At 41.4% G+C, this 23,608-nt stretch overlaps 1 protein-coding gene across 2 annotated transcripts in view; it reads left to right on the top strand.

The window, feature by feature from the left end:
* The window catches only part of PTPN14 (protein tyrosine phosphatase non-receptor type 14), a 176,354-nt gene that overhangs the window by 43,239 nt on the left and 109,507 nt on the right, over positions 1-23,608 (top strand). For both annotated transcript variants that reach the window (XM_087439116.1, XM_004424908.3), the window contains exon 2: positions 21,660-21,984. In XM_087439116.1, coding sequence (XP_087295242.1) covers positions 21,811-21,984 — 174 coding nt within the window. In that variant the 5' untranslated portion in view covers positions 21,660-21,810. The remainder of the gene's footprint in view (positions 1-21,659; positions 21,985-23,608) is intronic.

Here is a 23,608-nt window from a genome sequence, read left to right on the forward strand (position 1 = left end):
TCTTTCTGAAACCAACTTTATAAGTTCCGAAGTTTTCATTGTAAACCTAGAGGGGGCCACAGTTGTGCTTTATCAAGATCGGTGAATAAAAGTTGGAATCCTCCAGCAGCATCGGCAGTCTGCAGCTCTGTAGAGCTCTATCGCAGTTTTATCCAAGAACTAGTATTACCTTGAGGCATCATGAGAATATATAAAATGAGGCTTGATTTTAGAATTTTTCCAGGCCATTCCTAGTCCTACATAATTATTATAATGAAATCTATGGATTTTTAAAACTTATTAAAGAAAATGTAATTTTAAAAACAAATCATTCCTATGCCACTGAATATGGGGTTATACCATATTTAGCAAATTATGTTTCTGAAAGTAGCATAAATATAACTGAATTCTGACATCTTTTCATGGTATTATCATTTATATATACAAAATGGGAAACACTTCTGTTGTCTAATTTATAGCCAAGGATGTTTGAATATGGCATGAAATGTCTAATATTTTTAACTATGATCTAGTGATCAACATGATACAGTTACTAATAGTGCTCTGTCAAAGGTAAATGTTACAGTAGCAACTGCCTTATTCTGAGCTAGGTCATCAGGTCCCAGGGAGATGCTTGTTTGGGGAAAAAAAGGTTAAATTCAAGGTTATGTATGAAACATTTTTTTCCCCTCAAAGCTTTATAGAAAAACCTAAATGATCTTTAAATGTTTAGCTCTGGGAGGGACTGGGCTGGTTGTGGAAGTGATCCTTCTGCCCTCTGGCCACATTACCGGAGGAGTAACTGTATTTGCTTAAAGCCTTGAGATTGGAGGGGAGAGAGCAGCTGGGTACCAGTGGCAAAGTCCTGTATTATTAGAGGGTTGGTTTTTGACCTGTGCTTCACTACTAATAGCTAATATTTATTGAGCACATACTATGTGCCTGTTACTGAGCTAAGCTGCTAAATTTAAACCCTCAAAACAGCCTTTTGAGCTAGATGCTACTTATCCGCCTTCATTTTATAGATGAGACACTGAGGCTTAGAAAAGTTAAGTAAATTGGTCAAGTTGGTAAGAAATGGAGCCAGAACTGGAACTCAGGTATCTCTGGCTCTGGAGACTGTCCTGGAATAAGCCCTTAACTTCAGTTCTCTTTTCTTATTCATTTAGTCAACTAACCAACACAGTTGATTTGATGCCTGTTATGCATAAGCACTCTACTAGGCTCTGGAGCTCCAAAGTGGACTACGACATCGTCCAGGACCTTGAGCAGCTCATGACTGAATGGTGCAGTGGGATAAGTGCTGGGAGAGAGGGGGTCCATGCCCAGGGCTGAGCAAATCCAGAAAAGAGGCATCAGACCTTAGAGAGGGGCAGTCTAGAAAAGTTTCCTGGAAAAGTGACTCCAAATGAGTTCTGAAAGACAAGTAGGACTAGACTGGATAAAGATGATAAAGTAGGGCCTCTCTGAGGCAACAGCACTTAAAGGCTTGGAGATTAGAAATGGCATGGTGGGTTCCAGCCCATCGCGGGTTATTGCTGTCTTTGGGAAGAGGGCAGCTGCAGGAGGGCATTTGGACTTTGGTTCTGCCACTCCCTAGCTTTGTATTCTTGAGCAAAGTCTCAACCTCTTCAAGCCTCAGTTTCCTCTTCTGTAAAACGGGAATAAATAATGTACCTCTCTCATAGGGCTCTTATAAGGGTTAAATGACATAATGCACTGAAACTGCTTAGCACAGTGCTTGACATATAGTAATATTCAGTACAGTGAAGCTGCAATCATTAATCACCATGATTGTTATCACCATCCTCTTCCTCCTCCTTGTTGTTTAGGTAGGCAAGGACCAGATCCTAAAAGGCCTTCTCATACCTTAGGAGCAGCCTTAGCCACACCATAGACGAAGGAAAATTCTTATGTCTTTGACTGCCATCGTGGGAGGGTAAAAGTGAACTTCGTATTTTGAGAAGTGGCAGAAAGCTCATTTTGTTGAAATGCCTTCCAACATAGCAGAGAGGTCAAGAGCCTGTTCTGATGTTAGTGCTTGTCGTGGGGAAATTTGTAAGGAGGAAAAGGCAATAATATTACTTTGTGTCACTTTTGCAAAAGTCTTCTTAAACAGCTGTCAAACCTCTTTCCAGAGAAGGCCATTTGCCATCTCTGATCTTAAGAATTCATCCTTACTAGGTTATGAGCTTCTTGAAGACAAGCACCATATTGTATTCATCTTTGTGTCTACACAAAGTGACACCTGGTAGTTGCTCAGTAGAAATTAGTTGAATGAGTGAAAATTAATAGTGTTCCTTACTGTTTGGTATTTGACATTTAAGATATTATTAAGAAAAAAGGTAAGACTTATGGCAGTGCATTATTCAGTGATTTTTATGTGCTCAGCTATGATATTGCCCTCCTTAGACGCTTTATGATTTTAATCCTTTTGTGTACTGTATAGAGAGTTGTTTTAGAGACATTAAAGTGTTTTATGGTGGGTGAGCTTTGTGAGGACAGCACAGCTGTGTCTGTCTTAAGTAGTTTTATCCTTGCTGTCTAGCGTGGTGCCTGGCACGTAAATTTTCGCAATAATGAATTTCTGTTAAAAATGCGGGTTACGCCGTTGTTCTGAAATGCAATTGTTTTTAAATTCAAATATATTTTGACATGTAACGTTGTGTAAGTTTAAGTGTACAACATGTTAATTTGATACATTTATATGTTGCAGTATGATTGCCATTATAGCGTTAGCTAACGCCTCTGTCTCGTCACATAATTATCATTTCTTTTTTGTGGTGGGAATAATTAAGATCTAGTCTCTTAACAAGTTTGATGATTGTAATACAATATTGTTGTCTCTTGTCACTACACTGTGCATTTGATCTCCAGGCCTTGTTTATTTTCTAGTTACAAGTTTGTACTCTTAAACAACATCTCCGCAATTCCCCCACCAGCAGAGAATCCCCATTTTACTCTGTTTTCACGAGTCTCGCTTTTTAGATTCCACGTATAAGTGATATCATACAGTATTTGTCCTTCTCTGTCTGACTTATCTTACTTACAGTCTTAATTTAACAGGGACAACAGATATGACTTACTTTCCTTGGCACATAAGTAGGAGAAAGATTGCCTTCTTGCCACATCAAGTTTGGATGGAGATGCTCTAAGGTTTAAAAGGTTGGCTTATGTGCCATATGGTGTATACAAAACCTTTGCTTTCTCCCCTGTGTCGTTCATTAGTGTCATGTTTTAAGAGTAAGGTCTTTGGACTGAATGGGTACGCTGTTTTAGGGCATGGACTTTATGTCCCAGCTCTGCTTGTTTGCTCTGGTTAATATGACTGAATATTGGAGGTATGTTGTGGCAGACTAGGAAGGCCATCCTGTAATGCTTCCCCCTCACACTCTCTCAGATGCAGTCCTCTGGGTGGCCTAAAGATCACACCGACAGCATCTCCCTTCTCTTAGCCTGCATGTGAGAGGGGCCCTCTGCCCCCAGCCCACTTATCTTTAAGTCACTGTTTAACATATTATCTCCCAACAAAATGCTTTCAAACCTGTTTCATATGTTATTTGCAAAGTATAGGATGATGAAACTTTTTGCCTATTGCTCTTATAATTGGATTTAACAGCCTTTGATTCACCTTCCTTAATTCTGGCTATTTGAGACCTCTCAGTAAGTTGGTCCCTGCTTCCCCCTGCCTTCACTTTCCTTTCTGTATTTCTACTTTCCCTAGTCATATGTGAACTACCCATGAATCAGTGACTTCAGGATATGCCTTGGAAAATAGGCATAATTTACTTGAATTTGTTTTAATACTTGAATTGGCTTGAGGGGAGCAGATGCAGTGCAATTAGTGTTCACTTCTGACTTACCCATGAAAACATAAAAGCATATAGTTTTTTTCTGGTATTCTTTAAAAGAATTTTTCTTAATTTCAGCTTTATTGAGATATAACTGACATAAAATTGTAAGATATTTAAAGCGTACCTCGTGGTGATTTGATATACATATACATTGTGAAAGGATTTCCCTGACCTAGTTGATTAACACATCCATCACCTCACATATCTGTCTGGTATTTATTATTCTGTTGGTAGAATGAAAAGATGCTTTGGAGAGTTTAACCAAAGTGCACAAATTAATATGAATAGGTAGAAGGTTAGTGTATCTGTGGGACAGTGGGTCAGCTTTTCCAGATTTCCTGAGAAGTGCCAAAGTTAAAATTTGGGATATGCCAGTTTGTCATGGAAACAACTGAGAACTTTCCCACATTTTGGGTGTATTTTTCAGCACCACAGTATGAAGATTGGCCTCTTTCACTACTGGGAGGAGTGTGAGGATCCAGGGAGGTTGTTTTTGTTTTTGAAACAGGAGAGGAACAATACTGGTAAACGCCAGGCGTGTGTCTAGAGCAGACGCCATGCACACATTGAGTGAAGACGTTGGCTTCTTGTCCTCCACTCCCGTCTAACCTCAGTTCCTTCTTTTTCTTCCTGGCCTTGGGTGGTCTAGCGACTTTGTTTCTATTGTCCTAACCCTAGGTACTCACAGAGTATATTTCTCTCACATGGTACCTAGATTTGTACAAGACTCTCAGTAGGTCATGAGCTCTGAGATAATATTCCCATTGGTAGAGATTGACTTCCCTCTGTCCCTCCAGACTCTGTAGAAAAGTCATGATAAAGGCTCATACTTTAAGATATCATGGAAGGGGCCGGCCCCGTGGCTTAGTGGTTAACTGCGCACGCTCCGCTGCTGGCGGCCCGGGCTCGGATCCCGGGCGCGCACCGACGCACCGCTTGTCGGGCCATGCTGAGGTGGCGTCCCACGCACAGCAACTAGAAGGATGTGCAACTATGACATACGACTATCTACTGGGGCTTTGGGGAAAAAAAGGAGGAGGATTGGCAATAGATGTTAGCTCAGGGCCAGTCTTCCTCAGCAAAAAGAGGAGGATTAGCATGGATGTTAGCTCAGGGCTGATCTTCCTCACACACACACACACACACACACACACAAAAGATGTTATGGAAGACAGGAGACCATGTAGTCTAACGCAGACCATGTGAATTCCCTCGCTAGCTAGTGTGTTGTCTTAGGTAAATTACTTAAACTCTGTAAGCTTCAGATTACTCATCTGTGAAATGGGTACAATGCCTACTACAGGGTTGGTGATGTGAATACTAGAAATAATACGTGTACAGAGTTTAGTATGGAGGAAATGCTCCATAAATGGTAACTATAATCTCTGATAAAATTAGGGTATGGCTTTTGGCCATGAAGATTTAGTGACCATAACTCATTGGCCCTCACAGTAATACTGCCCACAATAGTACCAGCATCTGTAGATGTCTTGCTCAGGGAATCACCACGTATATATGAGAGGCTGGATGTGTTCAGCCCCATGGTCATCCCTCTTTATGGATTTAGCCTCAGTACAAAAGCTGTCCACATTTGCATTTAGATTAACCCGCTGTATTATTTGAGTGGTGGAGGTGGGGAGTTGGAGGTCTAGGTCAGTTGTATTTTAGATTTCTCTTCAGGCCCTCTTCTCCTAGCCCAGTGTCCATTGGCCCTTCTTTATTCATCTATTCTTGTCTATGAGGCTTTGACCCTGGTGGTTATCACAGACTTCCTGAGATTGAGTGGGATGCTCCTCTTCTCCTTGCTAAAGGAATTCCACAGGCCGACTTTAGGCCAGTCAAGGGGAGCTTTCCTTCCAAGAGAAATATCCCTCTTTTCTCAGTCTAGGAGGCTTTATGGTGCCTTTGTCTTGTGGCAACTTCCTGACTCCTGGGAGAGACACGAGGCCCACTTATAAGTGCTCAGAGTAAAAAATATAAATAAAACATAGTAAGTGCTCCATAATGTTAGCTAGGAGGATGGTGGTGTTGGTGGGAGGTAAGGACTTAAGCTCATTTGTACTCCCTCTTCGTTGCCACCACCCTTCTGGTGTAATTAGCAGCACTAATACTCTGGTTAGACTCAGTTCAGTGCTTTCTATTCAATATAAATATGTAAGTAATGTTTATAACTTAGCCAAATGTGGTATTTAGATTATGTTTTCCTTTTTCAACACATTTTTGTCTTTCCTTGAGTTGGGAAATGCTTCACCTTTTCCTTTGCTTGGTGTTCTTTAAACATCTGACTCAGTCTTCCCACACACCTCCAACTGCTTTATGACATTCCTCTTGTACAACTTTCCACAGGATTCAATCTTGTCAGATAATTGCACCCCCCTCTCCCTTCTTTCTTGCCTCCTGGAGACATCCCTCTGGGAGCCCTCTGACTTCCTGTTCCATCTTGGCTGGGAGGAGGAACACTTCCTTATGAAGACATTCAGACAATTTCCTCGCCTTTCAAATCCTTCCCTTCTCACGACCTACACACTTCACAAAACGAAACAACCTACCCACCTCACAAAGCAGCACTTGGCACCTTGTGCCTCTCAGAGTTAAGCTTACAGAGGGCCAGTTGAGCTTGCTTCCCAAGTTTTTCTGTCCTGTGTTTGTGTTTTTTGGTGTGCGGTTTCTGAAATCCGTTTCCTTGTTTCATCAAACCTGGAGCTTTTAGCATTTGTGTCTTGTTGCCTCTTCCATTTGAAGTGATTTTTCAATTGGGAAAAGGATGAAAACATCTTTATTTTGCCACTTAAACTCAGCAATCTCCTAGCTTCTAGCTTCAAATTTCTAATTATTGACTGGATTAAAGTAACCAGACAGAGCAAGGAATTAAACATAGATATTCCAGACCCACTTTGTACTTTTTTTCCTTTGACCTGTTCTTCATTATCTGATACAAATGAGAGCAGGGTTACATTTTCTTTTGGTATCTTCCTCTAGTGAGATATTTTTCCTTCAAGTGAAGATTTTAGGGGGAAATCCAACTTGTGTGCTCCGTGTTTTCTGTTGAATAATAAGCCCATTGCAGTGAGTTAGGTTGTAAAGATAACTTGTCTCATTTTAGTTCTGCACCTGAAAGAAAACAAGGAGAATTTAGAGTTAATAGAGAACCACAGAGATAAAGGGCGATGAACTGGTACCTAAAAAGAGAAGGTAAGAAAGGTAGGATTGTTTATGTTGGAGAGTCTGAGGCAGTGAGTCCCATAACGTTGCTAAATATATGAAGGTGTAGTATAGAAATGATGGTTCCCAGTTGCCCTTTTCAAGATGAAAGACTTTAAGAGGAAATAGATGAAATTAGCTGCAGAGATTTAAGTCGATTTTACAAACAAGAAATTTCAACACAGTGAAGATTGTTACTGGAATGAGCTATTGATTTATGGTCACCTTGCGTAATTTTTCTTTGATGTTTTTAGCCACCATCAGAAAGTTCTAACTTAGTATATAAGTGATTCAGGGCCATTACATTTTTTCCAAATCACTTCCCTCTCCCTTGAGAGCATCCAGGCACAGGTAACAGAGTGAAATCTTCATTCTTCACTGCTTGCCTGTTTTAGTTGCTATATTAGAGTCCTCATTTCTCAGTCGGACTCAAGTGCAGCAGTATTCTTGAGAACTCATGACTACGGCTCCAGTGTTTGCTTAAATGAACAGTTTAGAAAATCATACGTAACGGTAAGATAACTAGAACATTTTACTTTTTATTCTTCTGTCATACTGTATTTATTTGGATCTCCCATTGCTTCTGTTTCAAATATTGCATTTATGTGAAATAAAATGAGGTTGGACATAATCTTCAGCCAAAACCTCTCCACACTGGAAGCTCTTTTCTTCTTGAGCCGTGTACCTTTGCTATCTCCCTCTCTACCTTTTGTTGATTATCCTGAGCCCTAGAACGACCTCCAGATGGTTGGTGTGCATTTTCGCCCACTCCTTGTTTCTTCCTTGCTCTGGATGCTCTCTGGGCTGATCTCTTCCAGCTGCCCGGCCTATCTGCCGCTCCTTGTTTTTATCCTTACCGAGCATTTCCTACGACTTGGTAGGCAGAGGGGGTGTCTTTAGTTGTTCTTTGGGATTTCCCACAATCAGTAGTCTGTGCTGAGTGAATAATAGTTTTCGAGGGAATGATATATAAATATAAAGTACCATCATTTGATGTTCAGGCCGAGTAATTTCCATAGTTACTACTTGATGGAGGGCAACGTGCTGTATTTTTCTAAAGCTCTCTTTAGCACTGCTGCTTCTGAGGTTGTGGCACCGTGACATAGCAGTGGAGCTATTGAGAGAAGGGATCCTGTTTATTGCAGACTGGATATTGGGAGGCATTCTGTTGCCCAGGCCTCCTGTCACATGGGACATTGGGACTTTGATGTATCCTTTTTGGGTTGAAATTTTCCTTTACTAAAGCTTTTCTGTCTTCTTGGGGAGTCGGGCTCAAGGTAACATGGAAATGTTCCTTATAGGAAAACCTATAACCTGATCTTGGTTCTCGTGACTCCAAGGTTTGATTTCTTTTTGTTTTATATTATGCAGCTTTTTATTGAAATACTAAGAGAACGTATTATTTCAATCATTTTACAAGTAAAGAAATGGAAGTCATAGCAATTTGTCATAACTTTTGCATTTGGCAGTCCTTTGGGATTCTATTTAGGAGTATGCAATAGAGACTTCTAAAAATGTATAGCTTTTAACTTGATCACACTCTTTCTTAAGAATCTACCCTAGGGGCCGGCCTGGTGGCATAGCGGTTCAGTGTGCACTCTGCCTCGGTGGCCCAGGCTTTGCAGGTTTGGATCCTGGGCATGCACCGATGCACTGCCTGTCAAGCCATGCTGTGGCGGTGTCCCATATAAAGTAGAGGAAGATGGGCATGGATGTTAGCCCAGGGCCAGTCTTCCTCAGCAGAAAGAGGAGGATTGGCAAGGGGCATTAGCTCAGGGCTAATCTTCCTCACAAAAAAAAAAAAAAAACTACCCTGAAGAAAGAATCAGAGGTATAGACAGATCTTTTTGAACAACAGCAAAAAAATCAGAATCAATCTAACATTTTAACAATGGAGAGTGGTTAAATAAATGTTAATCTGTACCGTAGAATATTATGTAACAATTTAAACTTGTTTTTGAAAAATTTTCAGTAATATGGGAAAATAATAAGTAATAATCAGAATGAAAGATATCAAACAATGTAGTACAATCCCAACTATGTAAACAAATTTAAAATAATTAAAAGAATGGGATAAAATTGCAAAATATGCACTTGATCTTCTCTGGATGGTGACATTATGGGTGATTTAAATTTTTTCCTTTTAGTCTTCTATAATTTCCAATTTTCTTATAGTGAATTTATAATCAGAAAGTATTAAAGATTATTAAAATTTTCAGTTAAAGTAGAAAAAGAATGACATTTATAACCCTAATAATTCAAAAGAATGAAAACTCATGCAAGTTCCAGGCCTTAAGTGGTTTTAATCAGTTCTGATTTTGAAAAGGAATGCTTGATCCCAAGTGTTTCTTTTGTTTTTTGTTTTGCTTTTGCTTTTAATCAGGGTGTGATTGTATATGGTGCTGAAAGCCATGTGGTTAGTGAGATAGTGTTCTAAATATTGTCATTTATGAAGGGGACGGATATGGTAATTGTGCATCTTATAGTATAATCTAATGGTGAAAGACTGGGCTTTGGAGCGAGCCTCTGCCACCTGCTAATTTTGGGACTTTGGCCAGGTTATGTAGTCTCAGTTTCCTTATCTGTAAATTGGGATTATTTGGATTAAATGATATAATGCATGTAAAAAGTCTTTAGTACAATTCTGGCGCATAGTGATCACTCAGATGACATTATAGCTGAAATGATAAATGATAGCTGATATAATACTGCTCCTGAAGGAAGACTTCTTCCAAATTTTCTTATATATAGTATTTAGGAGAAGCAAAGGTTAAGTGGCTTAAAATACTCTTTTTGTCTAGTATAATGTTAATACTCAAAGATTGTATAAAGACAAAGTAGATGTTCTGCTTCCCCTTTGACACCTCTGAGGACGGAAATGTTCCACTCCTTTCTCCAAGATCTGTGAGCATAAACACATACAAGATGACTGGTTTTGCTTTGTTTTTGCCTTACGTATTACTCTGCAACTTTCCCAACAAGCCAGTAGTTACAGAATTTTTAGAGTGTCGCACTGAGTCCATAGGTTCAGATTTAACTAATTTTTAATAACTGCATAATACCCTACATAATATTGCTATGCCAGAATTTATTTGGACATAACTCTACTATGGATATTCAGGCTGTTTTTAGTCCCCCACCCTCTACTACAGATGATGTTTACTGCAGCATCCTTATACATAATCCTTAAGATTGGTTGCTTTTATTTCCAATCAGTTTCTCAAAAGTAGCATTACTGAGTCAGAATAAGTGTTAATTATAGTGCAAAGGGATTTGGGGTTACAAAAGCTGTATAAAGCATTGTTGGTTCCTGCCCTCTTACAATCTAGTTGAAGAACAGATATGCATTTATTTTCCCAGGGTTTTTTTTTTTTTTGCTTAGGTACAGAGATTTCAGGACCCTGATTCTGCTGCCAGAGGAGTGAAAGGTGTTTATTTCCAGGGACGTTTGAAATCCTTTACATTCTGAAACACAGGTATAAATCAGGAGAGCAAAGGGAGCCTCTTGAATTGGGTTTACTCTGTGTAGTATTTGCTGTATTTATTAGATATGAATTCGTTAGAAATTGTACATGTTTAAGTTTTTCAGGTTTTAGGAGCTAAGAGTCCAACTTGAGAACTGAAGTACTTGGCTCTCCTGTCGCTTACTGTGCTCACGGCCCGCAGGGTTGCAGACATGCCCTACATGTAGCGTCTCGTCTCCGGAGGCCCAGGCTTGCTCAGCACTGATGCAGGCAGCTGAGCACATCTTCAGTTTGAGGTCACTGATGGGTACAGGCATGGTAGTGTGCTAACAAATGGTGTTCACACCAGTCAGGTTCCTGCGCGAGAGGGAGACAGGTTCTTTTTCTTTGTAATGTCACTGAAAGCTACTTAGTACAACATAAGTTTTTTCAAGTCCACTTAAGGTGTGTTTGTGTCTTTCTCTCTCTGTTAGACAGGAAACAGAGAGAAAGGACAATTATGTTGGGTTTGTTGTGTGTGCATGTGTATATGTAGCCTACCTCCCTGTAGGTACCTATGTGGAGCATGGCCATCTCTGTTTAGAAGCTTTGTTTTCCCCTTTTAGTAATTAGCATTTGGTTACATCAGTTGGGATTATGCAACTCTTTAACAGCTGACGCTAGTTCATACCTGCTTTCATTCTTTCTCCCCTCTGATTCAGCTTCTTGGCCCTGGAGAAGTGATTGCATTGTAGCACTTTAGAACCGCGTCGTTGTATTCCTGACTCAACTGGAGTGGTCACATATCTGAAACACACTGGGCACCCGGTCACGGTTCCCAGTCAGTGGGACGTGTCGTGGCTTGTTTTGTATTCTTGTTGTGTGTCCTTATGATGAATAGCCTTAACTTTAAAAATTCTATCACTCTTGGCTTGTTGGAAAGCAGTTTTTACTCTCATGGTACTTAGCAGGCAGTCTGTGTTTCCTTGGGCTCCCTGCAGTATTCAGGGAAATAGCAACGATAATAAGAGCAGGGAGAGCAAACACATAAATAGTGCTTACCGTGCCCCAGGTCTGTGCCAGCACTTGATGTATTACTAACTCATATAATCTGCCCAACAACTCTGTGTGGTGGGTGCTGTTATCACCCCCATGTTATAAATGCAGAAAGTGAGGCAGCTTTTGAGCCACGGTTACACAGCCTGTAAGTGGCTTATGCACGGATATTACTTCACATCTGGGTGAGGTTCGCTGGTGGGGCTCGAGCAACCAAGGAACAAAGCAATGGACTCAGGGAAGCTGGGCGCTGGATGTGCAGACCCAGTCGGATAGAATTGGCAGAGTTGCTTGGCTGCTGCTTATGGATAGGAAGTGACACAGATGAGTCCTCCCATCCGAAAGCCCTGGACCTGTGAGGGAGGTGGAGGGAGCTTAGGCAGGGGCAGGAAGGAAATGGGAAAGGGAGGTGTGGAAAACTTTGCTAAGGGGGGGTCACTTGGGACAGCCTCTCACAAAGAGCCCCTCTCTTCATCAGTTTTGTCCCTTTAGGGCACACATCCCAGAAGAGGGTGAAGCAAGTTAAAGGTGTGTTGACCTTCCTCAAGTTTCTTTTGTTTTGAGTGAGTCATATGACCAGGCTGGAAAACCTCTTTGGTTGCTCTTGTGAATGTGTTTTTGAAATAGTTTTTTGAAGAGGGTGTATGCGATGTGCTAGGATTATCCCACCGTGCAGCCCAGCCCCGTTCTGTAAAAAGAAGTCATCTAGGTAAGAGGCACTTGGGGGTGGTGGGGTGCTCTGGCAGGGGCAGGACCTTGATTCTGCTGCCATGCCCTCTGGATAGAACATCCTAGGGCTGAAAATGGATCACCAGCTTCAGGGTCCATCTCTGCCATATCTGAATAAAGTCCACTGTGGGTGAGCAAAGATAGACTGCAGATGGCATGTCACAGTCTTCCTTATAGAATGTGGCTGCTTGCTATTGTCATTGTTATTTTTATATCAGTGGACTGTAGTTTCCAACCCCCTTTCTGCGTATTATTAGCATGGTTCCTTGAGTAAGAACATGAGGTCAGATAATGTCGTTAGTAACTGTGTGATCTTGGGCAAGTTCTTAACCTCTCCAGCCTCAGTGCCCTAGTCTGTAAAATGGGGGCAGTAAGAATAGCCATCTCATAGGGCTGTTGGAGGTAATGCTCAGCAGAGTGCCCCTGTCATTGTGTTTGCTTTAAAAGTGGAGGTGCTCATTATCACTAAGTGTCTCTGTTCTGACACTTGTGGGAATCTCCCATCCTAGTTCCTGGCTGTGATTAACTCTGATATTCCAAGACACACATCACCTTGGGTGTAGACACTGACAGCAAAAAGAACTGGAATTGGAGAGTTGCAGATTCTACTGTTTCTCAAAGAAGGGTGGAGTCTTTTAGACAAAACATTCCTGGCATGAATAGGCAGAGAAAGCTCATTTGAGAAGGAAGCCCGAGTCAGGTATGCTGATACAGTTGATCATGCAAGTTGGACGGGGAAAACTTCCCTATCTTAGGGCTTATTGATTGTTGTTTGCATTTTATCCAACTTGTCACTTTACTTACACAAAGACTTTTTCCTGCCATCTTTTAAAAATGAAATGCAAAACTCTTATTGTCCATTTGATCTAGTTAAATGCAAGTTTTATTTTGGAAGGGCAGGAGGGGTTTGGGTGGAGGGAAAATTCTGACCCCTTTTCTCTGTAACGTACTTCTGCAAAGTGGGCACTGTTCCCTGTTTTACAGGTTACTTTACAAAGTACCATTTAAGAAATACTTCTTTATTAAAAAACCCAACTTTTTAATATGAAAAATTTCAAGCACATACAAAACTGTAGAGAACAGTGTGAGCCCTGACGTGCCTGTCTCCCACCTGCCACAGTTGTCAGCTCATGGCCAATATTGCTTCACCTGACCCCTACACATTCCCCCACCCCATTATTTTTAAGAAAACCCCAGACAACATATTAATTTATCCATAAATATTCAAGATGCGCTTTGAATGCCTTAAAAGTTTCAGTAAAGTCAAAAATGAAAAATTTCGCGTTTTAAGATCCTTCTTGCGGGAAGATCACGTCTCTAGAAACCTCAGGGCAGTAATCCTCAAAGCAAGGAGTTGGGGAAATGATTATTTTTTATCAGTTACTTGGGAGGCTTTTTCAAACTACATGTCCTCCCAGAGCTGCCTTCTGCAGTCCCCTTCTCCCCCGCCATGAAAATCACAGCCGTTGATACTTAGTAGAACTGGTTTGCTTCTGAGTGCCTTTGATTGCTCAAAGGATGTTCTGGCTCCATTTCCTGGTTTTCAGCGATATTCTGCATGGATGTGGTTGCTGTGTAGCCACCTTTCGTGTAGGTGAAGTATCACTGTAATGGGCACAATATAGCAGGAATCTCTTCTAATTTCAAATACAGCTTAAGAAAGGCTTGAAAGGTCGTTTACATGGTTAGTGCACAGGAAAGTTGGAAAATGTGCTTTTGGAAAAATTTCTCTCCATCTCACCATTGAATGTTTGAAAGTGAGTTAGGAGGAGGGAAATGAAGGAATTTAAAGATGTGACCATTCTGCTTTTGTTGTTATGGGTATTTAGCAGCTACAAGTCAGGGGCTTGTGTTTTAAACCTTGCACAAAAAATTTTACTTGGCTAAAAATAATTTGATGTATGGATATAATTTGGGTATTCCATAGCAATAAAATTTATAGAAGAAAATAATAGTCTAATTTTCACCAAACGAAACTAACTTCCTCTCTGTTATGCTTTAAGGGGGAAATCAGAGAAGACGTTTTCGATACAGTTGTGCACCACATAAGGATGTTCAGTTAACCATAGACCATATATACAACGGTGGTCCCATAAGATTAGTACCATGTAGCCTAGGTGTGTAAGTAGGCTATACATCTAGATTTGTGTGAGTACACTTGATGGTCTCGCAACAATGAAACGGTGTAACAACGCATTTCTCAGAATGTGTCCCTGTTGTATCCCTGTTGTTAAGCGACGTATGACTGTCCCCCCTTTTTTTCCCATCCCCTCTTATCCCATCCCTTTTTTAAACTCTCCTTAGGAAAATGACATAGTACTTTTCAAAACTGAGCTGTGCCTTATGCAGTTTTGTATACAGGGCGGACCAGTTGCATCAACTTTTCCTTTCTCACACCCAGACAGGGTTGCATAGTTCTGTGAGGTGTGCTTGGGAGTTGTAATAATGTGGAATGCTGGGAAAATTCCAGAGACTGTTGGTAAATATAGAATGCAGTTGAACAGCAGCTAGCTTATGTTAGTGATTTCAGAACTTACCTTTAGAAAAAAAAGAAGGCAAGTCTATATAACATAGCGTGGGAAATAAAAAGAAGGTGTCATGGCCATGTTTAAGATTTGGCTTTTAGTTTCTGTCTTTCATTTCTCTAAAGACTGTACAAGTGATTCGGTGAAGAGGATTAAGCTGTATTAGGTTGATATTATGAAAAATCTCTCTACTTCTTACCCATCGTAGTTAAAGATCAATTAGATCAGCCAAATGGCTTTTCTATATTATGAGAAAGCTGTCTCTGCTTTGTGTTTTCAACTCTGCGGGCTTTTCACTGATACGTCTAGGGAAAAAAAAGTGAAAGTACAAGATACTGGAAATCCACAGCTGATAGTTAAAGATGGAAACTTAGGTATTAGAACTTTGAGGAAGCTGATTGACTTTTATTTTTATTTATTTATTGATTGATTGATTGATTGATTGATTGAGGAAGATCAGCCCCGAGCTAACATCCGTGCTAATCCTCCTCTTTTTGCTGAGGAAGACTGGCCCTGAGCTAACATCTATTGCCAATCCTCCTCCTTTTTTTTTCCCCAAAGCCCCAGTAGATAGTTGTATGTCACAGTTGCACATCCTTCTAGTTGCTGTATGTGGGACGCGGCCTCAGCATGGCCGGACAAGCAGTGAGTCGGCGCGCCTGGGATCTGAACCTCGGGCCGCCAGTAGCAGAGCGCGAGCACTTAACCGCTAAGCCATGGGGCCAGCCCTGATTGACTTTTAGAAGTGACTTTGAAGCTTTTCTGTATGTCTTCTGTCACTGTAGCTTATTCTATAAAAGGTCTTCAAAGTGTGGTGTTTACAGAGCAAATATCCCAACAGATTGCTTTCACTGGTCATGAGCATGCTAGAACACTATTTATCACATCAGTAGTTCCATTGTAGTTTTCGCAAAGAACTTCCGTGGGATGTGGCATCTCTCTGGTCTTTGAGACCACCCCCAGTGTAAGACGAGTTAAGGGCTGGCAAAGGGACACCTGGGTGGTGAGAATGTTCTTTTAGAAATCTGGGTTCAATTTTTTTTTTCCCCAGAGAGCACCAGTGAGCTGAATAACTTTTCATCCCTGTTCTCCACAGTTTAAGCCTCTCTTAAGCCCCTCAAAGTCAGACTTAACTAACGCTCCAAATTCCTTAAGTGTCACTGAGGTCATGTGGAGGTCCCTGCCCTACCTTGGCATCAAAAACTCAACTATTTCAGGATTCGTTCGTTCTTTCATTATAACGACAAATATTTATTTAGCTTCCTGCAGTGTACACAGCTCCACTTCAGGATTATAGGAGACCACAAAGCTGAATCTCACAGAAATCTTTTCCTTCAGGATTTTCATGGGGGAGCTAAGAACAGGCGTTTCGCTGGTGAGGGAGACTGTGTTATGTCATCCACTGCAGAGACACAGCCATGTGGATTATAAGACCAAAGTCAATTTGAAATCAGTTTTCTACCAAGAAAAGAACAGGTGCTAACACCGGACACCATGCACATGTTCTTGACTGACATAAGAAGGCTAGTCTTGTTACCCACTCAGGATGGGCCTGTCATGGGAGATGTCGTCTAATGATTGGCTCCTTTCTGCTCCAGGTGTGGGAGTCTGGGGGATGACGAGGTAGCAGTGCTGGGAGAATGCGGGGTTCGGTTTTACCCTTGGTCAGTTTCCCTGTGAAATTGTCGTCATTTCATGTTAAACTCTGTCTTCTTTGCTTTGCCTTTTTTCTATTTTACAGACTTTCTCCACAGGAGGTGGGAAGGTGCTCAGGTCTTTCTTGTCACACCTGCTGTGCTGTCCTTTGAGCACACCTAGCTTCCTCTGAGGGGGAGTAGAAGGGAATGTGGCCACACCTACTGAGTGCCCCACAGAAGCGTTTTCTCGTTTACTTCTCACATACAGGTGGGGTCGATATTATCTTTATAGATCAGTAAACTGAGGCTGAGGGAGGATAAGTCGCTTGGCCTTCACCCCAGGCCTCTCTGGGTTAAAGGCAGTTCTTGCACCAAGGTTTGTGCACATTCGGTTCCCTAAGAGTAGACTTGGGTTCTTAGAGAGAACCGCTCAGCTCGCCTACAGTTCTCTCTCCTCCTATCAAGTGAATGTCTTTCCTCGGTGCAGCCCTTGACATTCACTTTCCATTTGCTTTGCTGAGACAGAGACCTGGGAACTAGAGAGTTCAGAGAATTTGTGGTACTTTCCCTGTCATTTTTTGGCCTTGGCTTCTTATTCTCAATAACTCTAGTCACTGAAGGGCCAGGGTCTAACTCTCTTAACCGATGCTACTTTTGTTTCTAAGATGCACCTAAGAAAAAGAGGATTAGCAGATTATGTTTTGAAATTAGAATAAGTTGCTGTTTGTCTTAAAAATATTGTGAGTCAGCACTGTTAGTTTTACCATCTGTATTAACAAAAAAGGAGTCACCTTAACTTCCGTGAATGGGTCTCAGCAACAATTGCAGCTTGATATTATTTACCAGATATGTTCTTGAAAAGTAGATAAATAAAATTCTATACGTATTTTAAGTGAGTATTTATTTATTTATTTATTTATTTATGGTGAGGCAGACCAGCCCTGACTAACATCCATGCCAATCCTCCTCTTTTTTGCTGAGGAAGACTGGCCCTGGGCTAATGTCCGTGCCCATCCTCCTCTATATGGGATGCTGCCACAGCATGGCCCAAGAAGCGGTGCGTCGGTGCGCGCCCGGGATCCGAACCGGCGAACCCTGGGCCGCCGCAGCGGAGCGCGCTCACTTAACTGCTTGCGCCCCCTGGCCGGCCCCGTGACTTTTTATTTTTAAAGGAGCTTTCCATTTAAAAATGAAACTTTATAGTAAACAGAATGATGACTCCCTAATTTGATCTTTTTTGAAAAGCTGGTTTCTTCAGGAAAATCAAAAGTGTCATTAACATGTGACGTTGCTATGGGAATATGGCATTTAGTTCTAGGTTTTGTAATGTTCATGAGATAATGTAAACATGACGAGGCGGGAGACAACCACGTGGGGAAAGTCAGAAAGGTGCCAGGAGCCAGACTATTTTAAAGAGAGGGCTTGCTTCGAGTAGCCTTCACGTCTAGACTGCTATGTGGTGGGATATCTTAGTCCTCGCTCTCTGTCTATCAAGGAATCAAGGACAAAGCAGAGGAACTGGGCTTAAAATACAGCAGGAAGCTGCGTTATGTTTAAGGTAGAACTGTATGCCTGTGTGGGTAGTTGAAAGGCGGATTAGTGACATATGCGATGGATTCTTTGAGAGCTTAAACATGGTGGGTAATTCATCAACTATTAAGATGTTGAAACTGAAAGGGACTAAGAGATCATCTTCTCTAGCCCCATTGTTACAGGTTAGTGTCAAACAGATTGTTTACCTGCGATAATTTAGGTATAGCTCTTCCTAAAGGTAAGGTATGTCTTAAATGACTGTCTGGAAGTTCCTTCCAGAAGCACAGCTCTATGATCACACAAGTTCTGGGTGTAAATGCTGTCAACTTTTAGTTTCGGTAAACGATGTGTATGTTAAAGATGGGGAAAACGTTTATAGCTCTGGAGAAGTTTAGAGTCAAACTGTGTTAATACTTTTAACATAAGTTAGATTAATGTATTAAAATAAGCACAAATGGCTGTGGGAGTTCAGACAAAGAGAAAATGACTGATGGGAAGGATCCACGAAGTCCATTGAGAGACACAGCAGCATTGAAACCGAGCCATAAAGAGTAGGTAAGATGCGAGCCTGTTGAGTACCTGCGTCGAGGGTTGCCTTTTTTTTTTCACCTTTTGATTATGAAGACTTTTAGATATAGAGAAAAGCTAAAAGAATAGTGCAGTGAATATCTGTACACCCACCACCTGGATTCAGCAACTGGTAACGTTTTGTCATATTTGTTTCAATTCTGAATTTGTGTATGCGCTTATGTGTTGTTTTTTAGCCATTCGTCAGTAAGTTATAGGCATCTTGGCATTTTTTGCCCCTAAATATATCCATGGGCATCTCCTCAAGCCATTCTCCTACATAACCACAATTCTATTAGCAAAAATGGAAGAACATTGGGGCCAGCCCCAGTTTCCTAGTGGTTAAGTTCAGTGTGGTCTGCTTCGGCGGCCTGGGTTCAGTTCCTGGGCGCAGACCTACACCACTCATCTGTCGGTGGCCGTGCTGTGGCGGCAGCTCACTTACAAAATAGGTTGTAAGGTTGGCAACAGGTGTTAGCTCAGGGCAACTCTTGCTCAGCAAAAAGAGGAAGATTGGCAACAGATATTAGCTCAGGGCCAGTCTTCCTCAGCAAAAAAAACAAAACATAAAAGGAAGAGCATTAACAATAATATACAATATTATCTAATATCTAGTCTCTATTTCAAATTTCCCCAGTTGTCTCGTGTCTTTTATAGCTATTTTTTTTCAAACCTGGATTTGATTAAGGTTCACACGTTGCATTTTGTTTTTATCACTCCTAAATCTCTTTTACTCTAGAGGGGCCCCCCTCCGATCCCCCCTCTTTCATTTTTGTTTCATGACATCGACTCACAACCAGACCAGTTTTCTTATCACTTTTTTGTTGATACCTTACCTGGCAAGTTGCTTGCAAAGAGAAGATTTAAAAAGTTTTTTAAAAACTTAAAGTAGTCAGATCTTTTCTAGGAGATAATATTGCCAGATTGTCAGATGTTGCTCCCAATAGACCATTTTCAGTAGCTAATATAATGTGAACTAATCCTTATTTACAAAAATAATATAAAGCAGTTGTAAAATGTTGGAACTCTCACTTTGTATTTTATGTATTTCTAAATTGTTCTATTTCATATCACCACTGTGTAGCCGAGATAACAGTTAATCGTTTTGATGAACTTATACATTTTTTCCCATTTGGTGTGTTTTTGTTTATTTATTATAAAAACTGTGATCATCTCTACATGTTGTTGTGCAGTTTACTGTTTATTTCACTAACTGCGTTATGGATGGCGTCCCATAGAATAGGTAGCAGGGATTGTTTTTAATAGTGGCTGGGATGAATGTGCACCAGGCCAGCCACATTCTTTCGTATGTGTTTAAGGTGAGACACACCCAAATGTAGAGTGTCTGGCCCAGGATTAGGAATGTGGCTTTTGCCCACAGAGCAAATATTTATCTCTGTTGGAGGGTCCCTGGCTAATACAGGAAGTGAATCTTGGTGTTTTCTGCCCTGTGCTTCAACAAGTTGAGGGAATGTGTGAGTAGTGAACTCTTAAGGACTCTATTTGAATTCTGAATCTTTTTTTTTTTTTTTTTTCCTTTTTTGGGGGGCCCTCCATATTTTTTTTTGCAGATATCAAGAGATGATCAGGTTGGTCTACCTTGGAGGTAAACATGATACTCTGCCAACATAAAGTGATTTAGAAATGTTAATATATTCTACCAAGCCAAAGTTTCTAGCCTGTGTATTTTAAGCCATCATAAAACATATACCTGTCATGCTAAGGAATGTGCCGGGGGCAGACATCAAAGAGTGGCCGAAGGAGTCTGGGGAGTGTGTTTTGCTGTGTTGTGGGCTGTGCCCTGACAACCTCCATGAGGCCTGGGTTACTGGCAGGGACTGGTTTCTAAATATGCAAACTATTTTATTTATTGACTCAAGAATTCCTACAAGTAGTTATTCATATTTGTCCATCCAAGTGTTGGGGGCTCAGGGTTAATTCTGTGGATGAGGGGCGTGAAGACTGGCTGAATCCGCCTGACTTAGGGAATCAAGTTAACAGAACAATCATATGAGCAAGAGATGGTCCTTTGTAGTTAATGGAGGACAGAAAGTCGAACAGAGGAGCTGTCTGGGCATTTCTGGCTTCTTTGGAAGATATGTTTAACGAGCCTCCCAGTGAGAGCATTGCTGGCTCAGGGTGGAATGGTAAAGCCCCTTTTGTTGTTATTTTATTCTTGTGCTCTCCATGGCAATAATGTCATCGCTGGCATTTGGTGGGACATCAGGGTGTTAGTAAATCTTGTTATTAGTAAGTTAAATTATCTGTAACTTGGTTGACAGGGCTTTTGCATCAAGTGTTTTGTAAAGGAACCAAATGATGGTAGGGTGGTTCCTCATATTTGTCTAATTATTTGCTGAAAAAGAAGTACAGACAGTTGTGATTTTAAGTGCATTGAAGAATTTATATATTTAAATTTTTTTTAAAGGAGAAAGTTGCTGACTGTATTAAATGTGTATTCCCTCCATTTTCTGTCATCCATTCTAAGTAAATAAAGTAAATAAGAAAATAAAGCAAATAATAATATAAATATTAAAGTAAAATAAAAATAAAAGCAAATAATGTTAATGAAAGTAAAGAGGCAGTGTTGCCAAGAGTGGGGAGGAACAAGATAAGATTTTGAGTTCAGGATCAGTGAGTCACTTAAATCATCGAACCCCACTTTTTTCATCTGTAAAATAGGAATCATAAAATCTGCACTATAGTGTTAATGAGGTTGAAATGAGACAATTAATATATTTAGAAGTTTAAAAAAAAAGCTGTTCAAATTCCACTCCTACTGTTTTCTTGAGCAGATGGGATTGTGCAGTGGAAAAAGCACGTGAATTGTGGTTGCATAGACATTGATTTGAATTCTGGCTTTACTGTTTACTCTTTGAATCCTTGGATGAGTTCTTTTAGTCTCTCTGAACCTCAGCTCCTCAGCTGTCCAGTGGACTTTATCATATCAGCCTTGTCAGATGAAGTAAAGTGCATGGGCTCCACCAAGATGCTTGGGAGTCACAGAGCTGGCTGGTTCTCCAGTCTGGATGTTCATCTGTCGGGGGTGGTGTGTTTGTGTGTGTGGAGTCTGTGCCATACCCTCCATAGCTTCCCTTCCAGCTCATGACCTTGCTGCTGCTTTTCTGTTTGCAGTGATCCTCCAGAGCGCCACGCCGGGCATGGACACCTTTTTCCGTATCTGGAGGAGCACGGGTAGTAGTGTCATCACCCGGTCACGAAACTGCTAAGGCCAGCTCCGGGGCGTGGGCGCCAGGATAGGGCAGCGTCCAAAGGCCATATAGCCATGCCTTTCGGCCTGAAGCTCCGCCGGACGCGGCGCTACAACGTGCTGAGCAAGAACTGCTTTGTCACCCGGATCCGCCTGTTGGACAGCAATGTCATCGAATGCACACTGTCGGTGGAAAGCACAGGGCAGGAGTGCCTGGAGGCTGTGGCCCAGAGGCTGGAGTTGCGGGAGGTAAGAGTGTGTGCATGGTGGGTGTGTGAGTGAGAACTGGCCAACGGGACCAGCCACCTGTCTGTGGGCACCTGCCATGCTTTTCAGCCTCATCCTTGTGTTTAGAAGAATCCTGTTATTCTTAGCGTGGGCTGGGTCTTATAACCTTCAGTGGATAGGAGACCTGCTCTGATGTTGTGAGAAGCAAGGACACCATCTAGAGCTTGTACAGGATGGCGGCTTCCCTTTGGTTTCAGCTGAAGAGGAGGTTTTGGGGGAGTTTCAAACGAGAGACGCTCCTTGCCAAAGTCGTTGTGTCTCTTTAAAACAATTGAGTGGGAAGCTGGTGTTTTGGCATTCCGGCTGCATATCAAGGAGAAAACTCCCACATATGGGATGGCTGCAGCTGCTTCAATTTTTTTGTTTTATTCTATATTTTTCCCTTCAAAGAGAAAAAGTATTTAAAGTAAGCGTGACCAGTGAGGCTTTTTGTGGGAGCTTGTGAAATGGGGGTTTGTTCCTTTTAAGAGTTCTCATGACCCTTGTTTTCTTTGTACTGTCCGGGGGACTTCTTCGGGCTGTAAGCAAACCCAGCCTTGACCATTAAGACAGTCCTGTGACCACTCTTTAGTAGAGATTCTTAGTGCAGAATATCCTTTATAACAAGCTTTATAGTTATAATAGTTTATGCTTTTTTAGTCTTACTTTCAGGAAAGGAGACTTTTGGAAGAAACCCATACAAGCGTTTGTGTCTTGAGAGCCACATAGCATATTGGCTAGTGGGTGAGGTGGTACGGCTGAATGGTTGCCAGTGCCGAAATGACGCCCAGCCCCCTGAGATTCAAGCCTTCCTGAGGATCGGGAAAAGCTCTGTAGTTGCCCTAGGCCCTGTGGTCTCACAGGGACCAAGTGACAGCGTTGTCCAATACCTCAGGTGATAGAGAAGAGGGAGTGGTGCCTGTTGGAAGTGATGGTGTTTGATTTCTTTCCTCGCCCCTCATCATCCACTCTCTTTCCATGCGCACAAAGGAACTGGGGTCAGAGAAACTCTTCCTCTTCCCTTGGCGTCCTGCACAGGCCGACTCATCCTCTGGGGGACTGTTTCACCTGAATGCTTCTGTCTCCTGCTGGTCTTCGTGTTTATTCTTTGCTTTCAGTGATCTGGTCTTCTTTTGAAGTTTATTTTCCTGTGTAGGAGACTGTCCTGCCCAACAGATGTATGTAGCTTGGTAGCTGACACAAAGGAACAAATATGTGAAATGTTCTGACTTTGCTGGTGGATAGCTGGCTCTTTTTTGCTTATTAATAGCACATTTGGGTATACATATTTAAACACATGCATGTGGGTGGGCATAAAGGAAAAACCTTAATACTGTGACGGGTTGGGCAGGAGACTGTTCAAAATTCTTGTAAACATTTTAGTTATAGATCATTTAAAAAGATACACAGTGGTTTTATTTTTGAGTATTCCCAGTAACTCAAATTAAAGTAACTAAGTATTCTTCGCATGTCTTGGGAGGCAGTATAGCATCTGGTTAGTAGGTACAAACACAGTCTTTGGAGTCTTGGACTTGAAGACTTGAAAATTATAGTCCTGTCACTTCTTAGTTAGGTGTCCTTGGAAAAGTTACTGCATTTCTCTGGG

Source organism: Ceratotherium simum, chromosome 2, assembly GCF_057802395.1.
Source record: "Ceratotherium simum simum isolate JZ-2026a chromosome 2, ASM5780239v1, whole genome shotgun sequence".
Classification (NCBI taxonomy): domain Eukaryota; kingdom Metazoa; phylum Chordata; class Mammalia; order Perissodactyla; family Rhinocerotidae; genus Ceratotherium; species Ceratotherium simum.